Genomic DNA, 27691 nt, shown 5'->3' on the forward strand with positions numbered 1-27691 from the left:
CTTTTGGTAATTATTTGGGCTTTTCGGCGAAGTCAAGTAATTAGTGTAATTTATGAATAAATTAAACATTGATTAATTCTAGCATCAGGAATATTCGAATCGAGAATAACCTCGTAGCTTATCGATAAAGGAATTTCTCGTAAATCCATGGCTATATCAATAACTCTGTAACTGTAGGGGATTAGTCAACAAAATAGGTCTGTGTTGGATGCAAGGCAAAGCTAGATAATTGTGAGATACATTTAGGTAGTATTCGATACATAGGTTTTGTTCATAACTCGAGCAGGTATAAAATAATGACTGTGTTACCTCTTTTTTTTTTGCCCGTGGCTAAGTGGTTAAGGTACTGGACTCGTAATCTAAGGGTCGCGGGTTCACATAATCGTCACACCAAACATACTCGCACTTTCAGCCGTAGGGGCGTTATAATGTGAGGATCAATCTCACTATTGGTATGCCCCGGCATGGCCAGGTGGGCTAAAAAGTTCGACTAGTAATCTGAGGGTCGCAGGTTTGAATCCCCGTCGCACCAAACATGCTCGCCCTTTCAGCCGTGAGAGCGTCATAATGTTACGGTTAATCCCACTATTCATTGGTGGTGGGTGGTGATGACTAGCTGCCTTTCCTCTAGTCTTACACTGCTGAATTAGGGACGGCTAGCGCAGATAGCCCTCGTGTAGCTTTGTGTGAAATTCAAAAACAAACAAAACCTCTTTTTTTCTCTACCCACAAAAGAACTGATTTAAGTAGATCCAACTACGAAACTAAGGCTTTTATTGATTTTACTTATTATCCGATGTTAAATATATAACTATGTAATAGGCTATATATATGCTCTTCTCATTGCTGGTATCGAATCCTAGTTTGTAGAGCTTAAGCCCTTAAACTTACTACTGAGCTACAAGGGGCATGTTTATGTCGTTGTTTTTTTTACACAAATATCCTAATTTATAAACACGTTATGAAGTTCTATTTCAGAAAAGAAAAAAGTGAATTAATTTTTCAATGTCAAAACCATCCAAAAAAGACAAAACCTAACTAGATTACAAAGTCTTTCATGCGAGCATAAAAGTTGATATTAGAAAAGACAACAGACAAAAAATATAAAAAGTAATTACTTAAAAATATATACATCTAATATTCAAACATATTTCTATTTGTAGTATAAAAGTTATATGTTCGTTTTCACGTCTTTTATTAGTTAAAAAAGAAATAATAAAGACGGTAAAATTTCCGTCTTTGGGTCCACTTTATTCGCTAGCGTACTTAATTATAGAAAACTAACTTTACTCCAGGCTTCGTAATAGATAAACTTAAAATATGCGTAGCTCCAACTTTCCTTGACTCACTAGTCAGCAATCACGACCTCATATTTTCCGGGAACAGGTCACCTCAGTCTTCCCGCGGGGAAAATGATCACTGTGTCAGTTCCACTAACGGGAATGGAGAATTTGTACTTTTCTTTTTTTATCTTTGACATTAAAATGCATACGGCACAAAATATAATGACTTGGAAACTTTTATCACCCTCAGTTAAACTTGGAAAAGCAGTTTCGTTTTCCACAAATAAAGAAAAGGAAAGAACTGAACGACAAATCATTATATAAACTTGGAAAACTAATAGCTCTTTTTTCTTCAAAAAGAACAAATTAAGTAAAGAAATCAGTTTCGTGAGATAAATTCGAATCAAAATAAAAAATGAAGCAATTAATAGAAAAATACGTTTGTTTGTTTGCGGTTAAGCACAAAGTTGGATGAGCTACCCGTGCTCTGTTCACCATAAGTATCGAAACCCGGTCTCTATAAAAAAAACACGACACTATCATAATAGAAACGAACGTAAAAATCCAATAATATCAAAGTTTTGCTGTTTATAGATTTGTCTGCGAAATAAAAAGTAATTTAACCAGTTTGCACTGACTAATTTAAATTGTTAGCTAACAAAATAAAGGTTGAAGATCTAAAGTGAACATTGTTGTAATTGGTTGCCTCAATATATCTAACTTTAATTTATAAATAATCAAGAAAATATCATTAAATTATTTCTTTAGTACTAGTTTCATTAACAGACTACTGACGAAAAGGTTTAGTATATACGATAAATTTTTCTTTATTATTTTTTTCATGTTATATACTCTTATCATGAAGATTATTTTGAATTTTGAACATAACATATGAATTTACAGCTAATCTAAACCTCCTTGGTTGGCTGAATTTCGTAAGATATTATTTTGTCTACCGGTTTTAAAAAAATATTGCAAACAGCTAGATTACTTCCAGAAATCAATGGATGCACTCTAATCATCGTGAATAGAATCAATGCGTTAAAGTATATATATATATATATATATGCTATTGCATTGAAAAAAATTGTTATAATGCCAAAGATCAGCATGAAACCCTATGATTGGAATTTCCTCACAGTTATAAAGAGGTCCGGTGGTTGAGGTGCTTGACTAGTTACTGAGGGTCATGAGTTCGAATCCCCCTCACACTACACATACTCGACCTTTCAGTCGTTGTGGCATTATAATGTGGCACTCAATCCCACTATTTGTTGTTAAAATAGTAGTCCAAGAGTTAGCGGTGGGTGGTGATAAATGGGTGCCTTCAATTTAATTTAACACTGCTAAATTACTGATGGCTAGCGCAGATAGCCTTTGAGTATCTTTGCGCGAAATTCAAAAACAAAAAAAACATACTGACTGATATCAGTTGAAAATGCTAAAATAATGTATTTTGTGAATGTTGCATTAAACTACAAGAGAACATCTACTATTTCAACACTGATACTTCTGAATGTGATACGAAGAAAGCAGTAACGAATTTTTCATAATTTTATTTGAAAAAGTTAACCAAACCTGGAGTTCAAGCGATAATGTTTATATTATTTAGACTAGTTCGTATTGTGAGTTTAATGTTTATATTATTTAGACTAGTTCGTATTGTGAGTTTAATGTTTATATTATTTAGACTAGTTCGTGTTGTGAGTTTAATGTTTATATTATTTAGACTAGTTCGTGTTGTGAGTTTAATGTTTATATTATTTAGACTAGTTCGTGTTGTGAGTTTAATGTTTATATTATTTAGACTAGTTCGTGTTGTGAGAGTAATGTTTATATTATTTAGACTAGTTCGTGTTGTGAGTTTAATGTTTATATTATTTAGACTAGTTCGTATTGTGAGTTTAATGTTTATATTATTTTGACTAGTTCGTGTTGTGAGTTTAATGTTTATATTATTTAGACTAGTTCGTGTTGTGAGTTTAATGTTTATATTATTTAGACTAGTTCGTGTTGTGAGTTTAATGTTTATATTATTTAGACTAGTTCGTGTTGTGAGTTTAATGTTTATATTATTTAGACTAGTTCGTATTGTGAGTTTAATGTTTATATTATTTAGACTAGTTCGTATTGTGAGTTTAATGTTTATATTATTTAGACTAGTTCGTGTTGTGAGTTTAATGTTTATATTATTTAGACTAGTTCGTGTTGTGAGTTTAATGTTTATATTATTTAGACTAGTTCGTGTTGTGAGTTTAATGTTTATATTATTTAGACTAGTTCGTGTTGTGAGTTTAATGTTTATATTATTTAGACTAGTTCGTATTGTGAGTTTAATGTTTATATTATTTAGACTAGTTCGTGTTGTGAGTTTAATGTTTATATTATTTAGACTAGTTCGTGTTGTGAGTTTAATGTTTATATTATTTAGACTAGTTCGTGTTGTGAGTTTAATGTTTATATTATTTAGACTAGTTCGTATTGTGAGTTTAATGTTTATATTATTTAGACTAGTTCGTGTTGTGAGAGTAATGTTTATATTATTTAGACTAGTTCGTGTTGTGAGTTTAATGTTTATATTATTTAGACTAGTTCGTATTGTGAGTTTAATGTTTATATTATTTAGACTAGTTCGTGTTGTGAGTTTAATGTTTATATTATTTAGACTAGTTCGTGTTGTGAGTTTAATGTTTATATTATTTAGACTAGTTCGTGTTGTGAGTTTAATGTTTATATTATTTAGACTAGTTCGTGTTGTGAGTTTAATGTTTATATTATTTAGACTAGTTCGTGTTGTGAGTTTAATGTTTATATTATTTAGACTAGTTCGTGTTGTGAGTTTAATGTTTATATTATTTAGACTAGTTCGTGTTGTGAGTTTAATGTTTATATTATTTAGACTAGTTCGTGTTGTGAGTTTAATGTTTATATTATTTAGACTAGTTCGTGTTGTGAGTTTAATGTTTATATTATTTAGACTAGTTCGTGTTGTGAGTTTAATGTTTATATTATTTAGACTAGTTCGTGTTGTGAGTTTACTCCTTCTTCTTGGTCTACATTTCTGTACTTAGGATTGAATTTTCAGAATTAATTACACGAAAATTTAAAACCTACTTTGGCAGCACTTTCTTCAGTTATTTTTCTGATGACCAAATATGTCAGGCTTTAAAAGGATTGAAGTTTTTATTAGTTTAGAAACAAGTACATTTCTTTTTAATCAAATCACTTTTAACATTTGTTTTTGAATTTCACGCAAAGCCACACAAGGGCTATCCGTCCCTAATTTAGCAAGGTAAGACTAAAGGGAAAGCAGCTGGTCATCACCACTCACCGCCAAGACTTGGACTACTCGTTTACCAACAAATAGTAGGGTTGACCGTCACATTATATCGCTCCCACGGGGCGACGGGGATTTGAACCCACGATTCTCAGATTACGAGTTGAACGCTTTAACACACCTGGCCATGCCGGGTCTTTAACGTTTGACGCTACGAGAAATATTTAACCTTATTATTATGGCTTACCTCTCTTTTTTTTTTTTTGTGTGTGTTTTCCCTCATTATTTTGTACCTGTGGAAGTACACTGTTGCTAAGATACATCTTTGTGAGTAGGTAGCATTGTTGTTTTATTTCCCCCAAGAGGAAAGAAAAGTTTTCTCGAAACTACTGATATATCATGTTCGAGTTTCCTTTATGAGTTGCTACATGTATGTCCATAATTTAATGTATCAAATACAGTGTTTTTTCTTTTCCTTTTGTATTCTGTATATACTCTGATTGTTCAGTAACGTTGTGCCAGAGCTTAAAAGACTTGTAGAAGCAAGCCTCTTTTGATTCATGCTTTTAATTATTTCACTTAGTCATAAAATGTTATGACAACCAATTAATCTATAACTTGCAAATATTACAACTCGTTTTCCGACACGATCGTTTTTTTCAGTATATAGAATTCAATGTATTCGCTGCATGTATTCTTAGCTTTGAGTGCCAACATACAGATCTTGTAGAAATTTGTTTTTACTTGCTTAGTAATTAAATGTTACTCAATAGCTGTTTGCACTTTGTCTGCGGTAAGGAATCAAACACTTATCTTTAACATTCGAAATCCATAAATGTACAGTTTATTCACTGTTACTCCCCTGTGGCTCAGCGAATAAGTGTGATGGCTCGAATACTTAAACACTGGATTTTGATACAGCACAGATAGCCCATAGCGTTGCTATGTGCTTAATATCAAACAAACAAGACCGATGGCGACCTCTTTTGTGAAAGTAACAGACAATCTGCCGAAGTTGGATTCTTACTTACGTGTGATGCACGGTTGGAATTACAATCGTCACTTTATAATTCATAAGTCGTGGGTTTTAAAGAAGGTCTGTTTTAAAACAGATACATTCGAGGAATAGGATCAGAACACTAGAAAAGAAATGAAAACTATGGTTAAACGAAAACCTGTTCATGAAGTTTAGAAAATCCGTACGTTTATCAGACTAAGATATCTCACATTTTAACACCAAAAATATGGATATTACGCTTCAAATTTAAATAACAATGTTTATAATTTACTTTAACTAAATTTGATCTTGGATGCTTACAAGAAAATATTTAGAAAACACCGATAAATCTTACTTACGTAGCATGCTAACACCAATAACATAGAATTGAGAGTATTTAGATTGATAATACTACATACACACGTAGACAAATGTGTGTTATTTTGATAATACAACACGAATATGAGTACAGTAATAATTATACTATATATAAATAGAGAGAGACGGTTGAGTTCATTATATCGAAACGATTATAATTTTTCAGATAAACAAGTCAAATGGCAACTACAACTGACATAAAGTCGCGATAGTATGGCATGTATTAAAACTACGTTTCGAGTGTTTAGCGATACGTTTGTCGCTTTTAAAAGGAGTGTTTAACAGCCCTTTCCAACCCAAAACATTTTTGTACTCAAGTCAAACAGATGTATTCAATTCGGGGATGTGTAATTTCTGAGACATGGATATATCTTTTGCTTAATGACATTTGGAAACAAAGATGAGCATGGATCAGCTTGGGGCATCACGATCTTCCATAAAGTTATCTTCACAAAGTAGTAAGCAGTCGTGGTAAACAATATGCCGCGTTTTGTAACAAGTAAGAATTCACATAAAGTTCAGCGGCAAAAAGCACTCACGTGTCCCAGGCAACACTGTACAACACTGTCAAGGAAAGTAATGTATAAAATACTGCTTTTATGACATATCCGTTGAATTGTCACACTCCACACATAGCCAGAGAACAAAACGCGTCGTCCTGCTATTTCATTCGACGATTTACTGTCAAGACACTAGACATAGCACATATGGATTTGTCTGCGATCGGACTGTTGAAACGGGTGATGACAAAATTCCAAAGTGTTAGTAGTACACTAGATAGCTTACAGAAAACAAGTAGAGAGTATTGGTTTGCTTTGGACATGATGCCCTCACAACAAATGTTTCGCAATGGAAATTGCGTTGCAAGGCTATTTGTCAAGATTAACAGTTTTACCGGACTTGGCGACACGGACTATAACGACGTAGTGAGAATCCAAAATCATTTTAATATAACGTATTTAACCTCGTTATACTTATTGTGATTAATAAAACTTAAAAGGTTTTTTTTTAGATATAAGTGATAATTAGGAAGAGCAAAATCAAAACATATTGTATACTTTCGCGTTTAGTTTCATGGGCGTTCAATATCAAATGCTGGCTTTGGCATATAGGAATAAGTTACACGAGTATTACTGCTATTATTATTTCAATTGGGTATTGCTTCACGTAATTATTCATATTCTTTGAAGCGATCTCAGAACACCTAATATTTTAATGTCTCTTTAGTAAAATTAAGCCGAAAAGTAGGAAACTTAAATTTTCTAATACTTAAAGATTAGGCCATCAGTTATTCACATTTAAATTAAAACACTCATAAGTAATTAATTATTAACCAATTCTTAGTTGTAGAGGTGAGTTTTACATTATTTATACGGTAAAGTGCTTAGGGCGTTCAACTCATAATTTGAGGATTGCGGGTTCTAATCCCCGTCACACTAAACACGCTTGCTCTTTCAGCCGAAGGGGCATAATAAGGTGACGGTCAATCCCACTATTCGTTGGTAAAAGAGTAGCCCAAGAGTTGGCGGTGGGTGGTGATGAATAGCTGCCTTCCCTTTGGTCTTACGCTGCTAAATTAGGGACGGCTATCGCAGATAGCCCTCGTGTAACTTTGCGCGAAATTCAAAACAAACAAACTTTACTTACACTGTTAAATTAGGGACGGCTAGCGCGAGATATAGAAAAACAAACAAACAATTTACATTTTCAAGTAAATTGTAACATTTGAATTTTAACGTATTCGATAAAAGAATATTTCATAATTTTTGTTAGAGTCACACATTATGCAACACATAAGATAAAAGGATAGGCTAAAGACCCCAAGACTCGGTCTTATCAACTGCTGACCAGATGTAGGCAATCCAACAAATAACATATTATGCAGCTACGTTTAATCAAATGGCGGGTTCTCCGGTAGAGCGGTTCTAAGTTTATGGATTTACAACGCCAAACTCCGGGGTTCGGTTCTTAGATGTGAACACAGCAGGTAGTCCAGTGTGACTTTGCTTTTAAAATACAACAACACGAACGAACAGGATTGACGAACGCAGTTATAACTCCTTAACAAATGAAATTCCCGAATGTGGTCAGTGATATATCGATACTCAAACCTCGGATCCTGTTCGGAACATTAATAAATAAGCCACGTCTAACTCCAATAATAAAAACAAATTAAAGTTAGAAAATGTTTAGACTAACTTACGATAAGAAACATAAGGATATGTTTTGAAAATAATTATATCAATTGGGGAAGTTATGTCTAGTAAAACTTATCAATCTATACTGCACAAAAGCTGCTATGATTCATATTTCGTCTTATTAAACTACTACCTTAAGTATGACTTTATATATTTGGTTTATACTTATGAAATGTACTTAGATTTTGTTTTTTTAGTCCTGAGATGTCTAGGGATTATCCTGAGTAACTTAATATTTTAAAAGATATAGCGATACATCAGTATGTCGTTTGGTTTTTCACTAATTCATGTTTTGTATGTTCGGTATTTTTCCAGAATATTTTAACCTAAGAAGATATCTTATCAGAATTATTTATTTAGGAAATGAAAACCCTTAAAATTTGTTTCTTCTTGTCGGCAACTATGGCTACCGAATTTGTTTAACTGCAATTAACTATTAATAGCTGCTCTCAAGACAATACAATTTTCTTCAACGTAAATTTTCCAAAAAAATTCGTAAGTATATTTCTGCTGGCATGTTCGTAGCTTGTTTATAGCCTTGGAAGGAGACGTAATTTCCGTTCTTAGTATTGTTGCAGAACGTTCGAAACACCATTATATAAATGAAAGTTATTTCCGTTTTATATAAATGTATATTGTTTAGATTTTTATATAAGTGCTTCTACTTTACTGATGCAAGTTTGGAAATACGATTTTTTTTCAATAATACTAAAAGATACGATATTGTTTATGAAGGTCCAAATTTTGGATTCTGAACAAGATAGAGTATGACTGACGAACAACAAACAAGCTTCTTTTATCGTTTTCTGAGTATGCTTAAAAAGAATAATATTTTTAGATAACTAATGAACATCCTCAAAATTAATAACTGATAAATACGTTTCTTTTTCATACATTTGTGTTCTAAAAATAATTGATTGCGTTGAGTTTTATGTTTGTTTGTTTTGAATTTCGTGCAACGCTGCACGAGGGCTATGTGCACTAACCGTCCCTACTTTAACAGTGTAAGACTAGAGGGAAGGCAGCTAGTCATCACCACCCACCTCCAATTTTTGGACTACTCTTTTACCAATGAGTTGTGGGATTGACCGTCACATTATAAAGCCCTTACATGGTTGGTGTGACGGGGATTCGAAATCTCGAATTAAAATGAAAACTTAAAATACATGTGTATAAAAGTACAAAGACCACAAAATGAACAATCTATAACCTGACAAACCTTTGCCTTTCGAGACATTGTTCGCAAACAGAACATTAGAAACAGTGCAAGAATTCAATGATTTAATTTTTTTTTCTTATAGTTATAATAACGTCTACAAAATGCAAAGTGACTGACACTAAAGATAACGTCTAAACACAGGTATATGTTTTAAATGACACATACGTTTTTTTTCAGGCCACGAGAGAAAGTAAAAAGTTAAAACGCACCAACAGTTATCAGAATAAGCTTAGTTCTTCAAATGTCAATCGACTGTCACTGTGGTATTTAACAAACATTTCAATTAAATTATGCGTTTCATTGGAGTTATCATTATAAAGAGAAAACACAATACAGCAAATTACTATTAAAATTATCATACTGTTTGGATATCTGAAGCACAAACCTGCACAACAGGTTCCCTGCTGTCAATACACCGTACGGATTGAAACTCGAAGTTTAGTGTCATAAGCTCTGAAATTTGTGCTTGTGCCACCATATGTTGAAAGAAAACCTCGCGTTGAGTGATTCATTATAAATAATTCTGAGATAAATTAAAAATGATTTGAATAAATTAATCGTAACACTCTTTTTTAATTAAGTATTATCAAAGAAACAGGAATTACTCCTTCCCATTGAGTGAACAGTACCTTTATGGACTTAGAACGTTATCTCCTGAGTTCGAGTTTCTCAGATGTAAAGAGAGGAGATATCCCATTTTTATAACTTCGTGATCACTTGAAAACAACAGCAAAAATTCACAACTGGAAGAGCAAAAAGAATGAGTAAGGTAAATGAACCGAGTCATATGACAACAGCAATCCATTATCTAAACATTTCCTTCATTTAAATATAATACAAATGCACATTACAGCATTGCGTTAGTTTGCTTGAGTTTCTTCACTTACCGTAACACTTAGTGATATAAAACAATGATGTTCTGAAACAGTTAAGTAAACCTGACAGTCTGAAACACCAACAACACAGCTGGTTGTTTTCAGATCAACCATCAAATGTTATCTCAGATCAATTCATTTTGCTTGTGGATTTGTTTTGAATTTCACGCTGAGGTACACGAGGATTAACTACACTAGCCGTCCCTAATTTAGCAGTGTAAGACTAGAGGGAAGGCAGCTAGTCATCACCGACCACCGACAACTCTTGGTCTACTATTTTACCAATGAATAGTGGGCTTGACTGTACATCATAACGCCCCCACGGTTGAAAGGACGAGCACCTAACCATCTGGCCATACCGGATCCATTTTGCTTGTGGATTTGTATGTTTGTCCGAGGACCTATTCTGCAGTTTTGGATACAGCAGTTTCAAACTTGGCAAGCAATCATGATATACCCCAGGGCTGTTATCCTCTATATCACTTATCCAAAGGGGTATAAAGAAGAGCTAAAACGAGCCTGTAAGTTCATCTCCAAGAAATAGTGAGTGGGGGGGTCTAGAAATGTATATTAAATTACTCTAATTAAGCGTTAAATGAAAACAAAAAAAACATTTTGTTCAAAAGTTTAAAGCTCGAAATTTCCTTCACCAACGAGTATTCAAGCTATAAATTTTGTACTAATGTTTCGGAACAAGTGTATTTAGTTTTTAAACATGATCATTTTGGTGTACAAATAATGCAGGTTATGAGCAAATAAAAACACCATTTAGTAACATTGCCGTGCAAATTTTGTTCCAGTGGGTTAAATAATTACAGTAACCATAAGTAAATAATTTTCAAAGTAGTTTTGTGTTTTCCTTATAGCAAAGGCATATTGGGCAACCTGCTTAGTCCATCGAGGGGAACAGAATCTCCTGATTTTAGTGTTGTAAATAGATAAAATTACCGCTGTACCAGCAGAGGACTTTTATGGTAGCACTGTTTTAGTTGTTTGATACAAAACTAGAACTAAATAATAAAAAGAAGTACCATATTATGAAAAGTTAAAACTAGTGTTGCTATGTGTGACGATACCTGGCTAATGTGAAACATTGTAATCATATTTTTATATCAGATAATAAACTATTTTAAATTCAAAATCGAAACTGTTTTAAAACTTTTATAGCTACATAAACTGGAAACTAGTACGTATGGCTTAGATGACTTTTTCATTTTCTAATATGATCTGTTCACACTTGGATTTCAAAAAGGCTTTGCTTTTAAAGCGATTCAATGAAGCGACGTAACTGTATATTATTGTTTCCTATGAAAGTAGTCATTGTTTTCACCAAACACAATAATCAAACAGCAAACAATGTTTATTTAGCACTAGCTCGTTGTGAGGGTTTTAGTGCGTCGTAAAATAACTAAAAATCAAGATAGAAAAGAGGATTCACTTTTCTTCAAAAACATTACGATGCTCGATGTTTTAATTTGAGATTCCAAGGATTACGAAACGTGAAAATTCCATGGAACTGGGACCTCGCTTACAAGTGACGTATTGATAAATGTCAGTTAGTACTATATTTAACCACTTCTTTGACAGAAAAAAACAATATGTATCTGGAGGTATAAATATGAAAGACTGTAAGGATTAGTTTATACAGTTTCAAAATAATATTTCTTTGGTTTTGTTTTCTGTTACAGAATTTTAATATTATTGTCTGACAGCTTTTGATATCTAAATCAAATTTGCATTGTTGCATAACATAGTTTACTCTATACACATACACACAAACCTAAGTATATAGATATTTATATATTAGCACATAATATTACTTTACGGAACACATTCAGAAGTTAAGTTTCTTGTAACAAATTTTACTTTACTCGTAAATTATTTAATGTCAAATATTCTACAAGTTTTGTGAAGAGTATCATTTTGGTCTAGGTGATTTAATCACTGCTCTTATTATTATTTTTAGTGAAGGTTTTACTTTACTTCTAAATCATTTAATGTCAAATATTCTACAAGTTTTGTAAACAGCATTATTTTGGTCTACATGACTTAATCACTGCTCTTATTACTGTTTTAAGTGAAGATTTTACGTTACTCCTAAATCATTTAATGTCAAATATCCTACAAGTTTTATAAACAGTATTATTTTAGTCTAGGTGATTTAATCACTGCTCTTATTACTGTTTCAAGTGGAGATTTTACGTTACTCCTAAATCGTTTAATGTCAAATATCCTACAAGTTTTGTAAACAGTATTATTTTAGTCTAGGTGATTTAATCACTGCTCTTATTACTGTTTCAAGTGGAGATTTTACGTTACTCCTAAATCATTTAATGTCAAATATCCTACAAGCTTTATAAACAGTATTATTTTAGTCTAGGTGATTTAATCACTGCTCTTATTACTGTTTCAAGTGGAGATTTTACGTTACTCCTAAATCATTTAATGTCAAATATCCTACAAGTTTTATAAACAGTATTATTTTAGTCTAGGTGATTTAATCACTGCTCTTATTACTGTTTTTAGTGAAGATTTTACTTCACTCCTAAATCATTTAATGACAAATATCTTACAAATTTTGTAAACACTGTTGTTTTGGTCTAAGTGATTTAATCACTGCTTTTACTCTACAAATTTCCAACCATGTCCGTACTGTGTTATTTTCAGTGATTGTGATGTGTGCTTCACCCAACACTGTAAGAGATATTCTGTTGGCAGCAGAGGAACTTAACATGATTGATAATGGAGAGTACGTGTTTTTCAGTACAGAACTCTTCACCAGGTAATGTTTGCGTTTATTTTGCAACCTTTACGAAACTTGATTCTTATGTACTTTTGTCCATGAAAAATTTTTTCTTTGCTTTCAGAAGGAAATCCATATTTAGATGAGCAGTACATGATGGTAGTTCCCTGATAAATGTAACGTATTCTCCAATGTTCTTTTGTTTTTGATTGAGATATTTTTGTGTTTATTTGCTTACGTTTTCCTTTTGGTTTTTGTTACTGCTATCGTTGATGTAAGTACTAATGGACTTGGAGAGAGAGTGTTTGTTTCGAAAATGGATATCCTGTATCACATGCCTTATACTGAATGTTTATGTAGGTCTGGGAGAACATGAATTTCATATACACTATCAAGTTTCATGAACGTTATCTTTAGTTTTTAATGTTTCAAAAATATAAATCAAAGTATACAGAATTGTACCTTACTAATTACATATGAATACAGAACCATGAGTCCTTTTCATAAAGCTATAGTTGTGGCAAATTATTAGTTTCTATGTTGTTTCTATGTTCTAGTTGTTAAACATAACACATCATTTATCTTTAATCATGCAGTTCTTAAGTGTGCTTGTTCGTTCAGAAATTCATCTTAAAGCAAAATCAACTGAGGTACACGCTATGATTCTTGCCAGTATAGACGGCCATTACCAAGCTAAAGTAACAAAGAAATGGCTTCTAAGAAAGGCTATTTCTTTTTGTCCGTAGTAGGCTAGTGATAAGTTTACGGACGTACCACATTAAAATCCAAAGTGAAATAGCCTATTATGTAGCTTAGCATTAAAATAAGTATACAAACGTTTTGCTATGCCTATTTCCTCACTCAATAAATATTTCATCATCAAACCTTCTAACAGAAATCACCAGTAAACCTTTCTGAACTATTAACTGTTACAAGTACCTAGTGGGTGAGTAATAAATTTATGGACTTGCATTGTTTAAATCAGGGGGTCGTCTTCCCGCCTACACCACTAAGTAAACGTTTACGAAAGAAAACACAATTACGATTAAAACGGACTTTTTCCTTTGAATTACTGGATTTAGTAGAGTAGCGACAACATAGAGATTCTACTAACTCAAAAACATTTTCAAAAATTTTAGTTTAACTTAATACAGGTTTTTGATAAATGTAATATTTCTGGAAGTAAGCTTAATCAGAGTTAATGGATAACAATGACTAAAATAAAGCCTATTATGTTTTGTTTTCTAACAAAACATTATGAATAAAACAGTGTCATTTCTCACAGACAATTCTAGTTACATTCGCGTAGAATTGTTTGTTTATTTTGAATTTCGCACAAGCCTACTCGAAGACTATCTGCATTAGCCATCACTAATTTAACAGTAAAAGACTAGAAGGAGGCAATTAGTCATCAACAGTTACCGCCAATTATTGAGCGATTCTTTTATCAACGAACAGTAGGATTGATCGTCCCATATAACGCTTCATAGATGAGAGTGCGAGCCTGTTGATTGTGTCGATTACCTTAACTAACAGGCTATACTAGGCCCTTCACGTAATAATATTTCATTCTGCTTGGCCCGACATGGTGGTTAGGGCGTTCGAGGGTGGCGTTGTTGTTGTTTTGAATTAAGTACAAAGCTACACAATCGGCTACCTGTGCTCTGCCCGACCAAAGATGCTTGCAATTTCAGCAGTCGGGGCGTTATAATGTTCAGTCAATTCCATTATTTGTAAGTGAAAGAGTAGCCCGTGGATTTGGCGTGAGTGGTAATGACTAGTTGCCTTTCCTCTAGTCTTACGCTCCTAAATTATGGACGGCTAGCTCAGATAGCCCTCGTGTAGCTTTGCGCGAAATTCAGAACAAACCAAACGTTTATGCATTTTTAATCTCTGTAGTGCTCACTAATATTCGCTGTGGAGTATATGTTTGAAACATAACTATTTGGTTGTAACACAGATAACAAATAAGTATTGAGTACCTAAATTTAGCAGTGTAAGACTGGAGGGAAGGCAGCTAATCATCACCACCCACCACCAGCTCTTGGACTACTATTTTACCAACGAAATTGGGATTGACCGTCACTTTGTAAAAACTTCACGGCTGAAAGGGCGAGCATATTAGGTGTGGCGGGGATTCAAACTCGCGACCCTCAGATTACAAGTCGAGTGCCTTAACCACCTGGCCATGCCGGGCCTTCTGCTAATGTTTACAGTGGATTCACTGAATGTAACAAATGCCACATCTCAAAAGATAGGGCGCTTGACTCGTAATCTGAGGGTCGCAGGTTCGATTCCCTGTCGCACCAGACATGCTCGCACTTTCAGCCGTGGGGAGTGTTATAACGTTCTGGTCAATCCCACTATTAGTTGGTAAAAAAGTGGCCTATCAGTTGGCGATGGATGGGTGATGACCAGCTGATATCCCTTTTGTCTTGCACTGCTAAATTAGGGACGGCTATTGTATATAGCTATGCGTAAAATTAGATAACAAAAGAAAAGATAACGACACATGTTTAACATAATGGAACGTAAATAAAATGCGTGCAGTAAACATGCTTTACTGGTTACCATTGGTTTTACCAAAGAGATTTAGTTTTATCAGTTATCAAGAGAAACACACAAAGTCAGTGGTACGCTATTTAGATTTGAAATACAATTTTAATCTATGGCACTGTAACGAGTTTACAAAATAATTTGAAAAAGCAGCCTTAAAATTGCCTAAAAATATACTCTTCAAAAAAAGAAACGCAAAAGGGATATTTTTGTTATTTTAAAGAGAAATATATGTAATAACGTTACAAGCTCAGAGTATGTGATGTTACACGTGTTAAGGCACTGATTGTCAGACCAAAATGACAATAAAAGTTGCGCACTTCGAAAACGGAGGAAAACATCGGATTTTTCGCTAAAACGCATTCGTGTCCAATAAATTTGTTTGAGAGATCTGCATGTTCTGCAAGTGCAACATGTGCAAACTCCCTATAAAAGTGACGGGTTCTCGGTTTCTATAGCTCAGTGTTAAGCCACCGACACGCAATACAGTTACGCCAAGACTGACTGAAGCACAACGCAATAACGCCATTGGTCGCTTGGAAGCAGGCGAATCTCGATCAGATGTTGCCAGAGCTGTGAATATCCACCCAAGCACCATCACAAGGCTATGGAATCGTCACCAACAACATGGATCAACTTGTGACCGTCCACGATCTGGCAGACCTCGTGTGACCACGCCCGCACAAGATCGTAACATCCGGTTACGTCACCTTTGGAATAGGACCACCACTGCGACGTCTACTGCCTCAACCATACCAGGGCTGCGTAGGATTTCCGATCAGACCGTACGCAACCGTCGACGAAATTTTTAGGCCCAATGTGCAACCCATCATGGTGAACGTCAACGACGTTTTTCAACATGACAACGCCCGTTCTCACACAGCCCGACTCACCACTGTCTTCTTGAGACACCACAACATCAACGTTCTTCCCTGGCCCTCCAGATCACCATATTTAAACCCCATCGAATATCTTTGGGACGAGTTGGACCGACGTCTGCGACGGCGACAACCTCAACCACAGACTCTACCTCAGCTTGCAGCAACTTTGCAGGCTGAGTGGACAGCCATTCCACAGGATGTGATTCGTCATCTCATCGCTTCCATGGGCAGGAGATGCCAAGCAGTTATTGATGCTCACGGGGAGCATACTCGTTATTGACGTTGAGTGACGTTAAACTTCAACTAGTGAGCGTGGACTTCGCCTTTGCAGACTTTGGATGTTCAGCAGCAAATGTGCAAAGTTTCACACATGTCATACAGAACTACCCAGAATAAACGTGTTAAAAATATGTCTCAAATTTTGCCTTTTGCGTTTCTTTTTTTGAAGAGTATAGTTTGTTCAACAATATTTTGGACGAGATACTATACGAAGATTTACTCAGTAAGATACTTGTCTTGTAATATGTGAAGTTAAAATAATACAGAAAGTCAGTAGTTTAAGAGAAAGTAAAATTAATTCATTGTGATTAGAATGAAATTTTTTTTTTACGGAAGATTAGTTTTGGTTAAAAGTGTTTGTTGTTTGTTGTTGGTCTGACGGACTGCTGTTGATGGTTAAAAAGAGTGATGTTTTGATTTGGAGTGATGTAAAATGAAAACCAAATGCTGCCTACCTTTCTCGTGTTACATTACTACCAACGTGATTTATAATCACATGAAAAAGTCTACAAAATAACTAACTGTTCATTGGTAGGTTGTCATTTTACGGAACGTTACGTCACATTTTAACCTTTGTTCACTAGACAACGATGTATTACGGATCGAGACGTCTTGCAAATAAAACAAAACACTCAGAAAAATATATTTGCCGAAAAGATCTGATTTCTTCAAATGTCTACAAAAAACTAGGAAAACCCGAATATTATATAACTTGTTATGTTGGTGTTGTTTTAATTTTCGCGCAATTCCATAACAGTTTAATTTGTTGGACTGATAAATTAGAGGGAATCAACATTTCATCTGATCGAGTGTAACAAACAATACTTTATTTGTACCTGGATTGGGACATCTACTTCCAAAACAACAGTGCTTCACCAACCGTGCTCGAATTGTCCGTGGCTTGATAAATATGTCAAAAATATAAGTCATTTACCATGACAACACAATTTATTTCAGATAAACCTTTGACTTACAGCAGCAAGATTAATGGCATGTATTTTGCTGTTATATTTCCTTATCCAGTTTTTTGCACACTCTCCAGTAGCACAGCGATATATCTGTAGACTTAATCTATTAAAAATTGGGTTTAGGTACCCGTTATGGGCAGAACACTGAGAGCCCATTTTGTAGCTTTGTACTTGAGTTCAAATATCCGATAAACAAATACTTTTTCTTTATGGTCAGATTTTACCCGATGTGTTTAGTTTTTGCTAGGGTCTGTTATTGAAATGTATCAAATATTTCATCGCTATCGTAGCGCCACCTTAAATTTGAAAAAAAAGGTGCGGTCAAAAAGGATTGAGCGTGTGACTCAAAGGAATACAATCAAATCTGGCAACCAAACTTGTAGCTATGGTTATTATAACTTTGACAAGAAGTTTACAAGAAGTACTTAATCATTAGTTAGCTATGCCGTGTTCTTTTGTTCCGTTTAGTGCATGATGGTGAGTAAAACAAAGTACGAGGCCTAGCTATCGAATAAAACATCCGAATATGTGCGAATAATGAAAATAAAAATCAGTCCAAATTGGAGATTTTATATCTCCTGTATTTTTCTCAGCGGTATGTCTGCGGACTTACAACGCTAAAAGTCGGGTTTCGATATCCGTGGTACAGTTCGCCCATTGAGTAGCTTTGTGCTTAATTCAAAACAACAACAACAGAAAGTGGAAAATCGCTAAACTATCACTCATGTTAGCCCCCCAGGGTGCAGCGGTATGTCTGTGGATTAAGAAGGCTTTAAACCTGGTTTCGATATCCGTGGTGGGAAAAGCACAGAAAGACCATTGTGTAAGTTTGAATAGATAACACTTGGGAATATTTCACTGCTTACGTGCTTTAACCTATTAGCTAGATGATATCACATAGCAAGAAGAAATGGTCAAAACCCTAACTTTGTAATACCCAAACTTGAATAATATTTTATTTTGACTTAAAGAAACGTTAATTGCTCTTTGTTAAGTGTTTAAGAAAAATTTAAACACAAATCTTAAGCATGCATTTAAAAGATTAATGCTGCATATGATGAAAATCGTGCAAAAATAATTCGATCCGTAAAGATATTTGAAAACTAGATATATATTCGTCTGTTAGACGAAATATCTATTCCTGTTCTCTCAGACCTATCTTATATGTACTGTTTCAACATAATTTCAAATACATTACTCTATATCTAGTGTATATATATATTAAACTTACAAAGGACATCACTGTGATATCGCGTTTTTTTGTTATTTTCATTGCTGAATGTTACTTGGAAACGGTGACTGGGATATTGTAATGTCTCCTGGGGTTCATTTTTCATTCTTAAGTCTTGAATAAGCTAAGTGAACGTCCTTATTTTACTGTCAGAAGCTCATCCATAAGCAAATAACTTAATTTCCAGTTATATTTCCAGAAATAAATAATATGCGACACCGTTTGGTGTCACATACGTTCCCTTATCTGTCTTTTATACGTTTTAAGTACCTCCGAAGTAAAGTTTATTACTTCCAATAGGATAGCCTAAGTCATACACTTAGTCTTAAATAAAAACATGTTATGATGGATCTGCTTGGTATGTTAGATTTATGAGACGTTCTTAAGTATAATACTTGGGTCTTGCCTTACGAATAACGCAATTCTCTCTAGAAAACAATACCATTAGCAACTGAGGTGGGCTTAGTCTGTTAAAAATAAAATATACAGATGTTGCAAAAATTTCCTCCCTGTATTCAAACAAATAATACATGAATTGAAGCTGTTTATTCAGCTTAAATAAATGCGGATTTTTTCATGCAAAATTTCATAAGAGGATTTCTACGCTGTACTCACCACGGGTATTAAACCCTCAAAATTTAGTGTTTTATCTTTAATTTACTAATCACAATTAAATGTTTATTTGTATTATTTATCACAGTTTTCAGTTGTAAGATGAAGTATAATAGTTTAAAACAATAATTTTCTGTTAAATTACTCAGGGATTTAGGTGTAAGTTACCTAATAGTTGCGTGTGTATGTGTATTTTCTGATAGCAAAGACACACTGGGCTATCAGATGAATCTACCGAGGGGAATCGAACCCCTGATTTTAGCATTGTAACTCCGTATACTTACCGTGTACCAGCGAGGGACAATAGTTGCGATTTTTTTACTTATTATTCTTCTGTAATAGTCAGAAACCGAGACCAACTGCTGGGACAACCGATTATCAGAATCAACATTCCTCTGAAACATTCTGCTAAATCACCCGACAAAAGTATTATATTCTATTTTAATTATATAAAAAACATTAAAAATTGTAATCCTTCATGGCCTACTTTTATATGATTAACACTGGACGAATATCTTCTGAATCAAGCATAGTGCACATATTTCATCTTATTCTGTGTTAACTATATATTTATTATAATTAAGAGCTTATAAACTGTCATTATTATTGTGTTTTTTTATAAGTGTCATCCATTGTTCGTTACTTGATAAATGACAGCTACACTTTGGTTCGTTAATTGTTATATATTTTGGACTTCTAGACAACATTTGAACTGAAATAAATGGATTTAGTTTGTTAAAAATAAGAATATTCCATTTCTAATGTTGCTTTTCAAAACACTGTTCCTTATTTGTTTCTATATATGACATAACTAATTTACTTTAAAATACATCTGTTAGCAAGTTAATTAACATAACTACGAAGCATTTTAGACGAGAATGAAATTATGACCCTGTAAATGTTTTTAGACCATTAGGTAATTGACCAGAAATTTTTAATGATTCATTATCATATAATATTGTAATTCAGCTTTGAGTTAATGTCTTGTTTGTTGTTGGAAGTGCTCATTAAGTAAACATTTTTCTGCAGGTCCTGGAATAATTACTAGTACTTATTCTAAAGACGTTTTTATACACTGCTCGGTTTTCATAATCAAAATTGAAAATCGGATTGAATTTGTTTATATAACGAATAAAGAAAAATGAAATAAATATATTAAATTATAGATCTGACTAATTTACTGTTTAGAAATAATTGTATGTTGCTTTTACTTGATGTTTTTATTAATAATTCATACAAATAACAAGGACTTTTCTTAAAGAAAAGATAATGTTTCAAACAGTCGGAAGTTTATTTTAAGATAGAAAATAATAAGCTAAGTCTTGTGTTTTAAGATAAATATAAAATATTTAAATTGACACTAAATTGTAGATTTTTAAATTCAAGACTCGAAATAAACAATTTTAAAAAGAGTAGATTTTTTTAAAAGAATGAAATAGATTATACAATTACAAAATAAAAAATCACAAAGAAATTTTGGTTCGCTTAGGAAAGAACTTCGAACTCTATTATCGTGACTAAATATTTTTTGCTGTAAATATCGCACACAAATAATGAATAATGAATGGCCGAGGCAAATTAGATTGAACCATTTATAGAAATAAAAGTGTAGTTAAGCACAAAGCTGAAAATAAGGTCTGTGTGTCCACAACAAGATTCGATCACCGATGTGCCACTGGGGAGCAATTTAAAAAGAGTACATTGTTAAAACATGTATTAACAATCCAACTAGCATTATACATAATTTATACGTAATATAAGTACAAACTTAAGGAAATAAAAAAAGTGTTACCTAAATAATTTAACTTTTCAACATCACTAAAAAGTATTTAATTACTATAATTATTTTTTTGTTTCTGATAACCTTGTGAGAGAAACTAAACGTTAATTATAATTAGTAGCAAATCGGGAGAGATTTGAATAATATTGTAACAGAAGTGTCAGGTTTAGTGTTAAATTATTTCTCTTGTCACAAAGAAAAAAATAAAGTTATCTCAGGAAAAAAAGTCATGATTAATCAGTCAAATCGAAACTAGGAAATAGTTGGCTTCAAACTTGATAAAGAGAAAAATATAGTGATTTGGAATAGAGAGTCATGTAAGTAAAGTACCTACAATAGTAACTGGTAAACCTGAATATTGTAAAGTTAAAGAAAGATAAAGCGATTGTTTCTGATTCAAATCTCGGTCATGAATTATCGGACATGTTAACGATTTCAAATATTTCAAAACTGAGTTAAATTGTAATTTAAATTTAAAGGTTAATTAAATGTCAATATGTTTTAAATATTTATGATATTTGACACCAAGATTGATACACACACTTTTCTTTCGTAATTCAAGTAGATTTTAATATACGAACAATGATATAGTTTATAGTAACGGTTATTACAAATAGTTATTAGAAATAATGATTGTATATAAAAGTTTTACAAACTTGCAAATAATATTGAGTCTTATACCTGGTCTGAAATTTGATATTTTGTCGACGGTTCACAATGAGCTCATTAGTTCTGACTTGATATGGTAGGTACAATTCACTTAAAGGGGACCTACTCGCTGATCATACGTGAGTTTTCACTGTTAAAGTTATACAAAGTGTTCGTAGAAATATTAACTTCAGTAGTTAATCCACTGAAGTTAAACGGTTTGTAATGTTCGAAATCTATAAACGTTCCTGGTCAAACATCTGTTGTTTTCCAATTAATAAGCGTTAATTGCCGCTATACCTTCTGAGATTTATAGTATACCAACTGTAGCAAACCAATAATGTATACTGTCTCTTGACGTGTCGCGTTAGTTTATACGCTAGTGCTTTCGTAGAACATTTATTGTTGATTCTTACACTCGAGAATCTTTCACAAATATAGTGAATAGAAGGATATTCTGCAATGCTTATTTAACAGTATAAGTTAGATGAATTTCTAAATATATATTTAACTGACACAAACATCGATGTTAAAATAAATATGTAATAGTAACTCTGTTACATAATGGATAAGAACAATTATTCCTTGTGAAATAAAATTTTAAATAATTATTTTGAAATAAAGTATCCTCAAAATTCAATGAATTGGGGTGTGTGAATTTAAAATCAGTGTTGAGAATAGAGAGCACTTTCAAGATATAGGACAGAAAAATGAACTTCTATATCTTACATCACTTATAACAGTATCTAAACGAGTATCTGCAGTCTAGTGCTGAAAAGTTTTTAAACATCTACTGTCTTTCAGTCAGAATGTTATATGAAAATAATTTTGAATAAGGGAATATATGCAACGAACAAGAGTTAAGGATCAAATAAGCTTTGCCAAATAAAAAACTTCAACAAAATTATTTGAATTTATAATGAAGAGGAATACAGTTCGGTTAACTCTAATTTATCTGTTATTTAATTTATAATGAAGAGGAATACAGTTCGGTTAACTCTAATTTATCTGTTATTTAATTTATAATGAAGAGGAATACAGTTCGGTTAACTCTAATTTATCTGTTATTTAATTTATAATGAAGAGGAATACAGTTCGGTTAACTCTAATTTATCTGTTATTTTGCAAAAGTAAAAATTTATTTTCCTACATTAGTCGTATGACTGTATCACGTCTCACCACATTTTACATTTTACTTCACTAAAAGTAATTCAGAAACCATCTGAACAGAGATTAGTTTTCTGAATAGAGATTTTTGTCCCAACATTGGAAAACAATAATGTATCTTAAGCTCTTCTCGATTCCTTTAATACGTTTATAAAGTGTACAATTCACGAATTTCTTTGTTTATTTTTCAATTTCGCAAAAAGCTACACGAGGAATATCTGCGTTAGCCTTCTCTAACCTAGCACTGAAAGATTAGAGGGAAGTCAGCTAGTCAACATCACCTACCGCCAAAGAATAGTGGAAATGACCGTAACTTTATAATTCCCTCATAGTTGAAAGGGCAATCACGTTTAGTGGGACGGGAATTCGAACCCGCGATTCTCAGACTGGGAGTCGTGCGTCTTAACCACTTCTCATGCTGGGCCATGGTATCTAAGAAAAAGCATTAATATGTTCGAAAACCAAAGCTTGAGTTATTTTTAAATTAAAATTATATTATCATCTATCTATTTTAAAAATTCAACAATACTGCAATGATTGTAATTTTTTTATAGTAATGTAAAGAGATGTATTTTATTCTTACTAAAGTATTCACTCAATATTTACAGTTAATATACGGTTTTTTGTTCTTTTTTATATTACTTGTTTTAATTGAATGCATTTTGCAACAAGCGGTGTAATGCCTTACTTAAAAGCTAATGGCTCATTTATATTAGGGTTATCTTACATTTTGAAAGGATTTTACGACTTATTACTGATCTGTACCGTTAATTACCGTTAACACGAACTTTGCCCAACGTGATGCATTGCGTTACATTCACAAAGACGGATTATGTAGATAGTCTATCTTCCCAATACTCCAAATCCGACCGACCACATCCTGACTTTTAAAATAGCATATAACTTTAAATGAAACTCGGAACATTTATAAAAGGACCACTTACCTTTCAGTTCTAAGCCTTATAATCTCCATTAAAATTAAGTCATATATATTATTACAGTATAATTAGCTCTAAAATATTATTGTTTAGAAGAGTATTGTCCATACAGCTAGTTGACGAACACAATGACATATTTCATTAGAAAAACCTTTGTGTGTTCAGCAGCCAAAAAATGACTAAGTTACCTGCGTGTGATCTATGTATTATTAATAAGAATGCTCCAAAGAAATATAGATTTATTAGCAGGTATTTTGAATCTATTATATTGTTTTGTGTTATTTTTAAAGTAGTATGTGCAATATGTATTACTACTAAAATAATTTCTTTTTGTCAATGCTAATGGGGTTGTTCGTATCTGACCACTTTTGTATTTTTAACCAAAATTTCGAAACACAAACCATGCTTAAGTATTAAGAGCTACTGATAACAAATAAGTTAACCATATCAGAAGTTACGCATGGTAACAGATAGCTACATCACGCTATCTGTTGAGTCCACCGAATGGAATCGAACCTCTGATTTTAGCGTTGTAGTCTGTAGAATTACCGTTGTACCAGCGAAGGACTAGTTAAGCATACCCAATCTTTATAACAAAATAACCACAACTACTTAATGTGATGAATCAGTCCACAAGAAAAAAATTTGTAATGGTTAGAATTCATTCAGCCACCACTAGGTTTGGCGAATTGTAGGTTAGGCCTAAATTCACAGAGCTAAATATGCAAAATAATATTCATGACAATTGAAATTAGTTTTAAATACTCAAATCTATCGTGAATAATCTTTTCCAATCTAAAGAATTTAAGCATAAATAAAAAGAAATATTTAATGTATCACAAATCACGGGACAAAAAATTACCAGTTAATATCTAGCGTGATCAACACAACGTGTATGAATATCTGCATATCTGCCTGTAGCTATGTGCAGAATAGATCGATAAACACACGTGATACATATGTCTCATGTGAAGTCGAGGTGGCACTGACATTGTTAGGCTTAATATAGGACGCGTGATTTCACTTGAGATTTGTCGTTTTTGAGAAGGGTATGCAACAGCCTTTCCTAGTGTATAATATTCATACGCTCAGGTCATAAAGCCGTGTTCAGATCGTAGACTAGAAAATTTCCAAGAATGGAATACTCCTTGTCATAATGCCACTAGAATACGAAGGAATATGGATCAGGTTGGGACATCAGGCCATTCTGAAATAAACCTCTTATTCAAGTTGTGGTAAGCAAAGTGTAGCACCTTGTAATTGTAACATGCGAGAATCCGTGAATACAAATTTCAGTAAAAACCTATACACTTGCCCCTGGCAACCGTACATAATATAATCAAAAAGGAACTCTGTTTTGGAAACAACACAAGCCACTTGAATACTCTTTGTTTTCATGCTATACACGTTTAACTGTGATATACCTTAAGCAGTTAGAAAACGAAACGGAATTTCATTCCACTTTCATCGAAGATATACAAGTCGAGTCGCCCTACACAAATACTATGGATTTCTGTATAACTGAATTGTTCAAACGGATGCTAGAAACTGTCGTCCTCGTATAAACTCACTCAACCATGTTTACTTATGGTAGATTCTATTAATTTACAAACTGAGGTTGAAAATTATATATTTTTAAATATTTAACTTCATTTTATATTTTGTAGATTGTTTCATTTTTCAATTTTTTTTATAAATATAAATTTAAACTTTAATTCCTACAAAAACTATTAAATGATTTGAAATATTCTGTTTTTATTTTTCATATAAGAAATCTAAATAAATCTGGTAAAATAAAACAGTTGCGAATATGAAAGAACTATTTACACTAATTCCACAATATAAACTATAATATTTCTAGTTCACTCTCTGTTATGAGCTATACCATATTTTAGTATTTTCTTGTATGTTACAGAATATCAAGTATATATCAGATGTTTGTTTATTATTTAGTAAAAAAGAGAATTCTATTCCGTGGAGACGCAAAGAAGACACTCCGGAAAGGAACGAGCGGGCTCGGAAGGCTTACGAAGCTCTGCTGATAGTTACAGCCAGAAAACCGGAGACACCTGAATATGCCGAATTTTCTCGAGCAGTAAAAGAAATTGCACGAGAAAAATTTGGGTTTGATTACGGAGAAGAAGAGGTAGATATCTAAGTAACAAATGAATTCTTTATTATGTTTGCTTAGCTTGTGAAACGTAGAAGGATTTAAGTCAATGCCTAAATTGGAAAGCGTTTCGTTCCAAAAGGTGATTGTTGTGATTACGAAACAAAGGGAAATTATAAGAGTTTCTCGGTAAAATCCTTTAGTTTTTGTTATTATTATCTGAAGTAATAATATTTATCGTATCCTCGGTTAATCGAGTTAATCCGACTAGTTACATAAGTCTGAGAATAATTAAATTTGAAATCTGAGTTTATTAATTCTAATATATATATATATATTTACATTTTTGCACACATGGTTATAAAGTGATATTTCTGTACATGAACCAATATTTGATGGTAATTGTTCAATGCACTTTCTTTTTAGAGCAAGTTGATTTATATACTTTTCAAAACAAGAAACGCAAAAAAATATATTTTTTTTGCATTTTAAAGAGAAATATATGTAATAACGTTACAAGCTCAGAGTATGTAATGTTACACGTGTTAAGGCACTGATTGTCAGACCAAAATGACAATAAAAGTTGTGCACTTTGAAAACGGAGGAAAACATCGGATTTTTCGCCAAAACGCATGCGTGTCCAATAAATTTGTTTGAGAGATCTGCATGTTCTGCAAGTGCAACATGTGCAAACTCCCTATAAAAGCCACCGACACGCAATACAGTTACGCCAAGACTGACTGAAGCACAACGCAACAACGCCATTGGTCGCTTAAAAGTAGGCGAATTTCGATCAGATGTTGCCAGAGCGGTGAATGTCCACCCACGCACCATCACAAGGCTATGGAATCGTCACCAACAACATGGATCAACTCGTGACCGTCCACGATCTGGCAGACCTCGTGTGACCACGCCCGCACAAGATGCTATATCCGGTTACGTCACCTTCGGGATAGGACCACCACTGCGACGTCTACTGCCTCAACCATACCAGGGCTGCGTAGGATTTCCGATCAGACCATACGCAACCGTCTACGAGATGCAGGAGTCCGACCTCGACGTCCAGTCAGAGGCGTCATCCTCACCCAGCAACATCGTCAAGCACGGCTGCAGTGGACTCGGGCACATCGGGTATGGCCTCATCGACGATGGAGGCATGTTTGATTCAGCGATGAATCACGTTTTATGCTTCGTAGGCAGGATCGAAGGACCCGTGTTGACCGTCGCCGAGGTGAACGTTTTGCAGCAAACTGTGTGCAGGATGTTGACAGATATGGTGGTTGCAGCGTCATGATGTGGGCTGCCATCGCCTACAATGCCAGAACAGACCTTTTGCACATTCGAGGGAATCTTACGGCTCAACGATACATCGACGAGATTCTTAGGCTCCATGTGCAACCCATCATGGTGAACGTCAACGACGTTTTTCAACATGACAACGCCCGTCCTCACACAGCCCGACTCACCACTGTCTTCTTGAGACACCACAACATCTACATTCTTCCCTTGTCCTCCAGATCACCAGATTTAAACCCCATCGAACATCTTTGG

The 27691-nt window shown here is 33.5% G+C and overlaps 1 protein-coding gene across 4 annotated transcripts in view; it reads left to right on the forward strand.

Moving 5' to 3' along the window:
* The window catches only part of LOC143255202 (atrial natriuretic peptide receptor 1-like), a 112919-nt gene that overhangs the window by 19861 nt on the left and 65367 nt on the right, over positions 1-27691 (forward strand). For all 4 annotated transcript variants that reach the window (XM_076510490.1, XM_076510491.1, XM_076510489.1 and 1 more), the window contains exons 2-3: positions 12895-13009; positions 25984-26176. In XM_076510490.1, coding sequence (XP_076366605.1) covers positions 12895-13009; positions 25984-26176 — 308 coding nt within the window. The remainder of the gene's footprint in view (positions 1-12894; positions 13010-25983; positions 26177-27691) is intronic.

This window comes from Tachypleus tridentatus, chromosome 7 (assembly GCF_004210375.1).
Source record: "Tachypleus tridentatus isolate NWPU-2018 chromosome 7, ASM421037v1, whole genome shotgun sequence".
In the NCBI taxonomy this organism is placed as follows: Eukaryota; Metazoa; Arthropoda; class Merostomata; order Xiphosura; family Limulidae; genus Tachypleus; species Tachypleus tridentatus.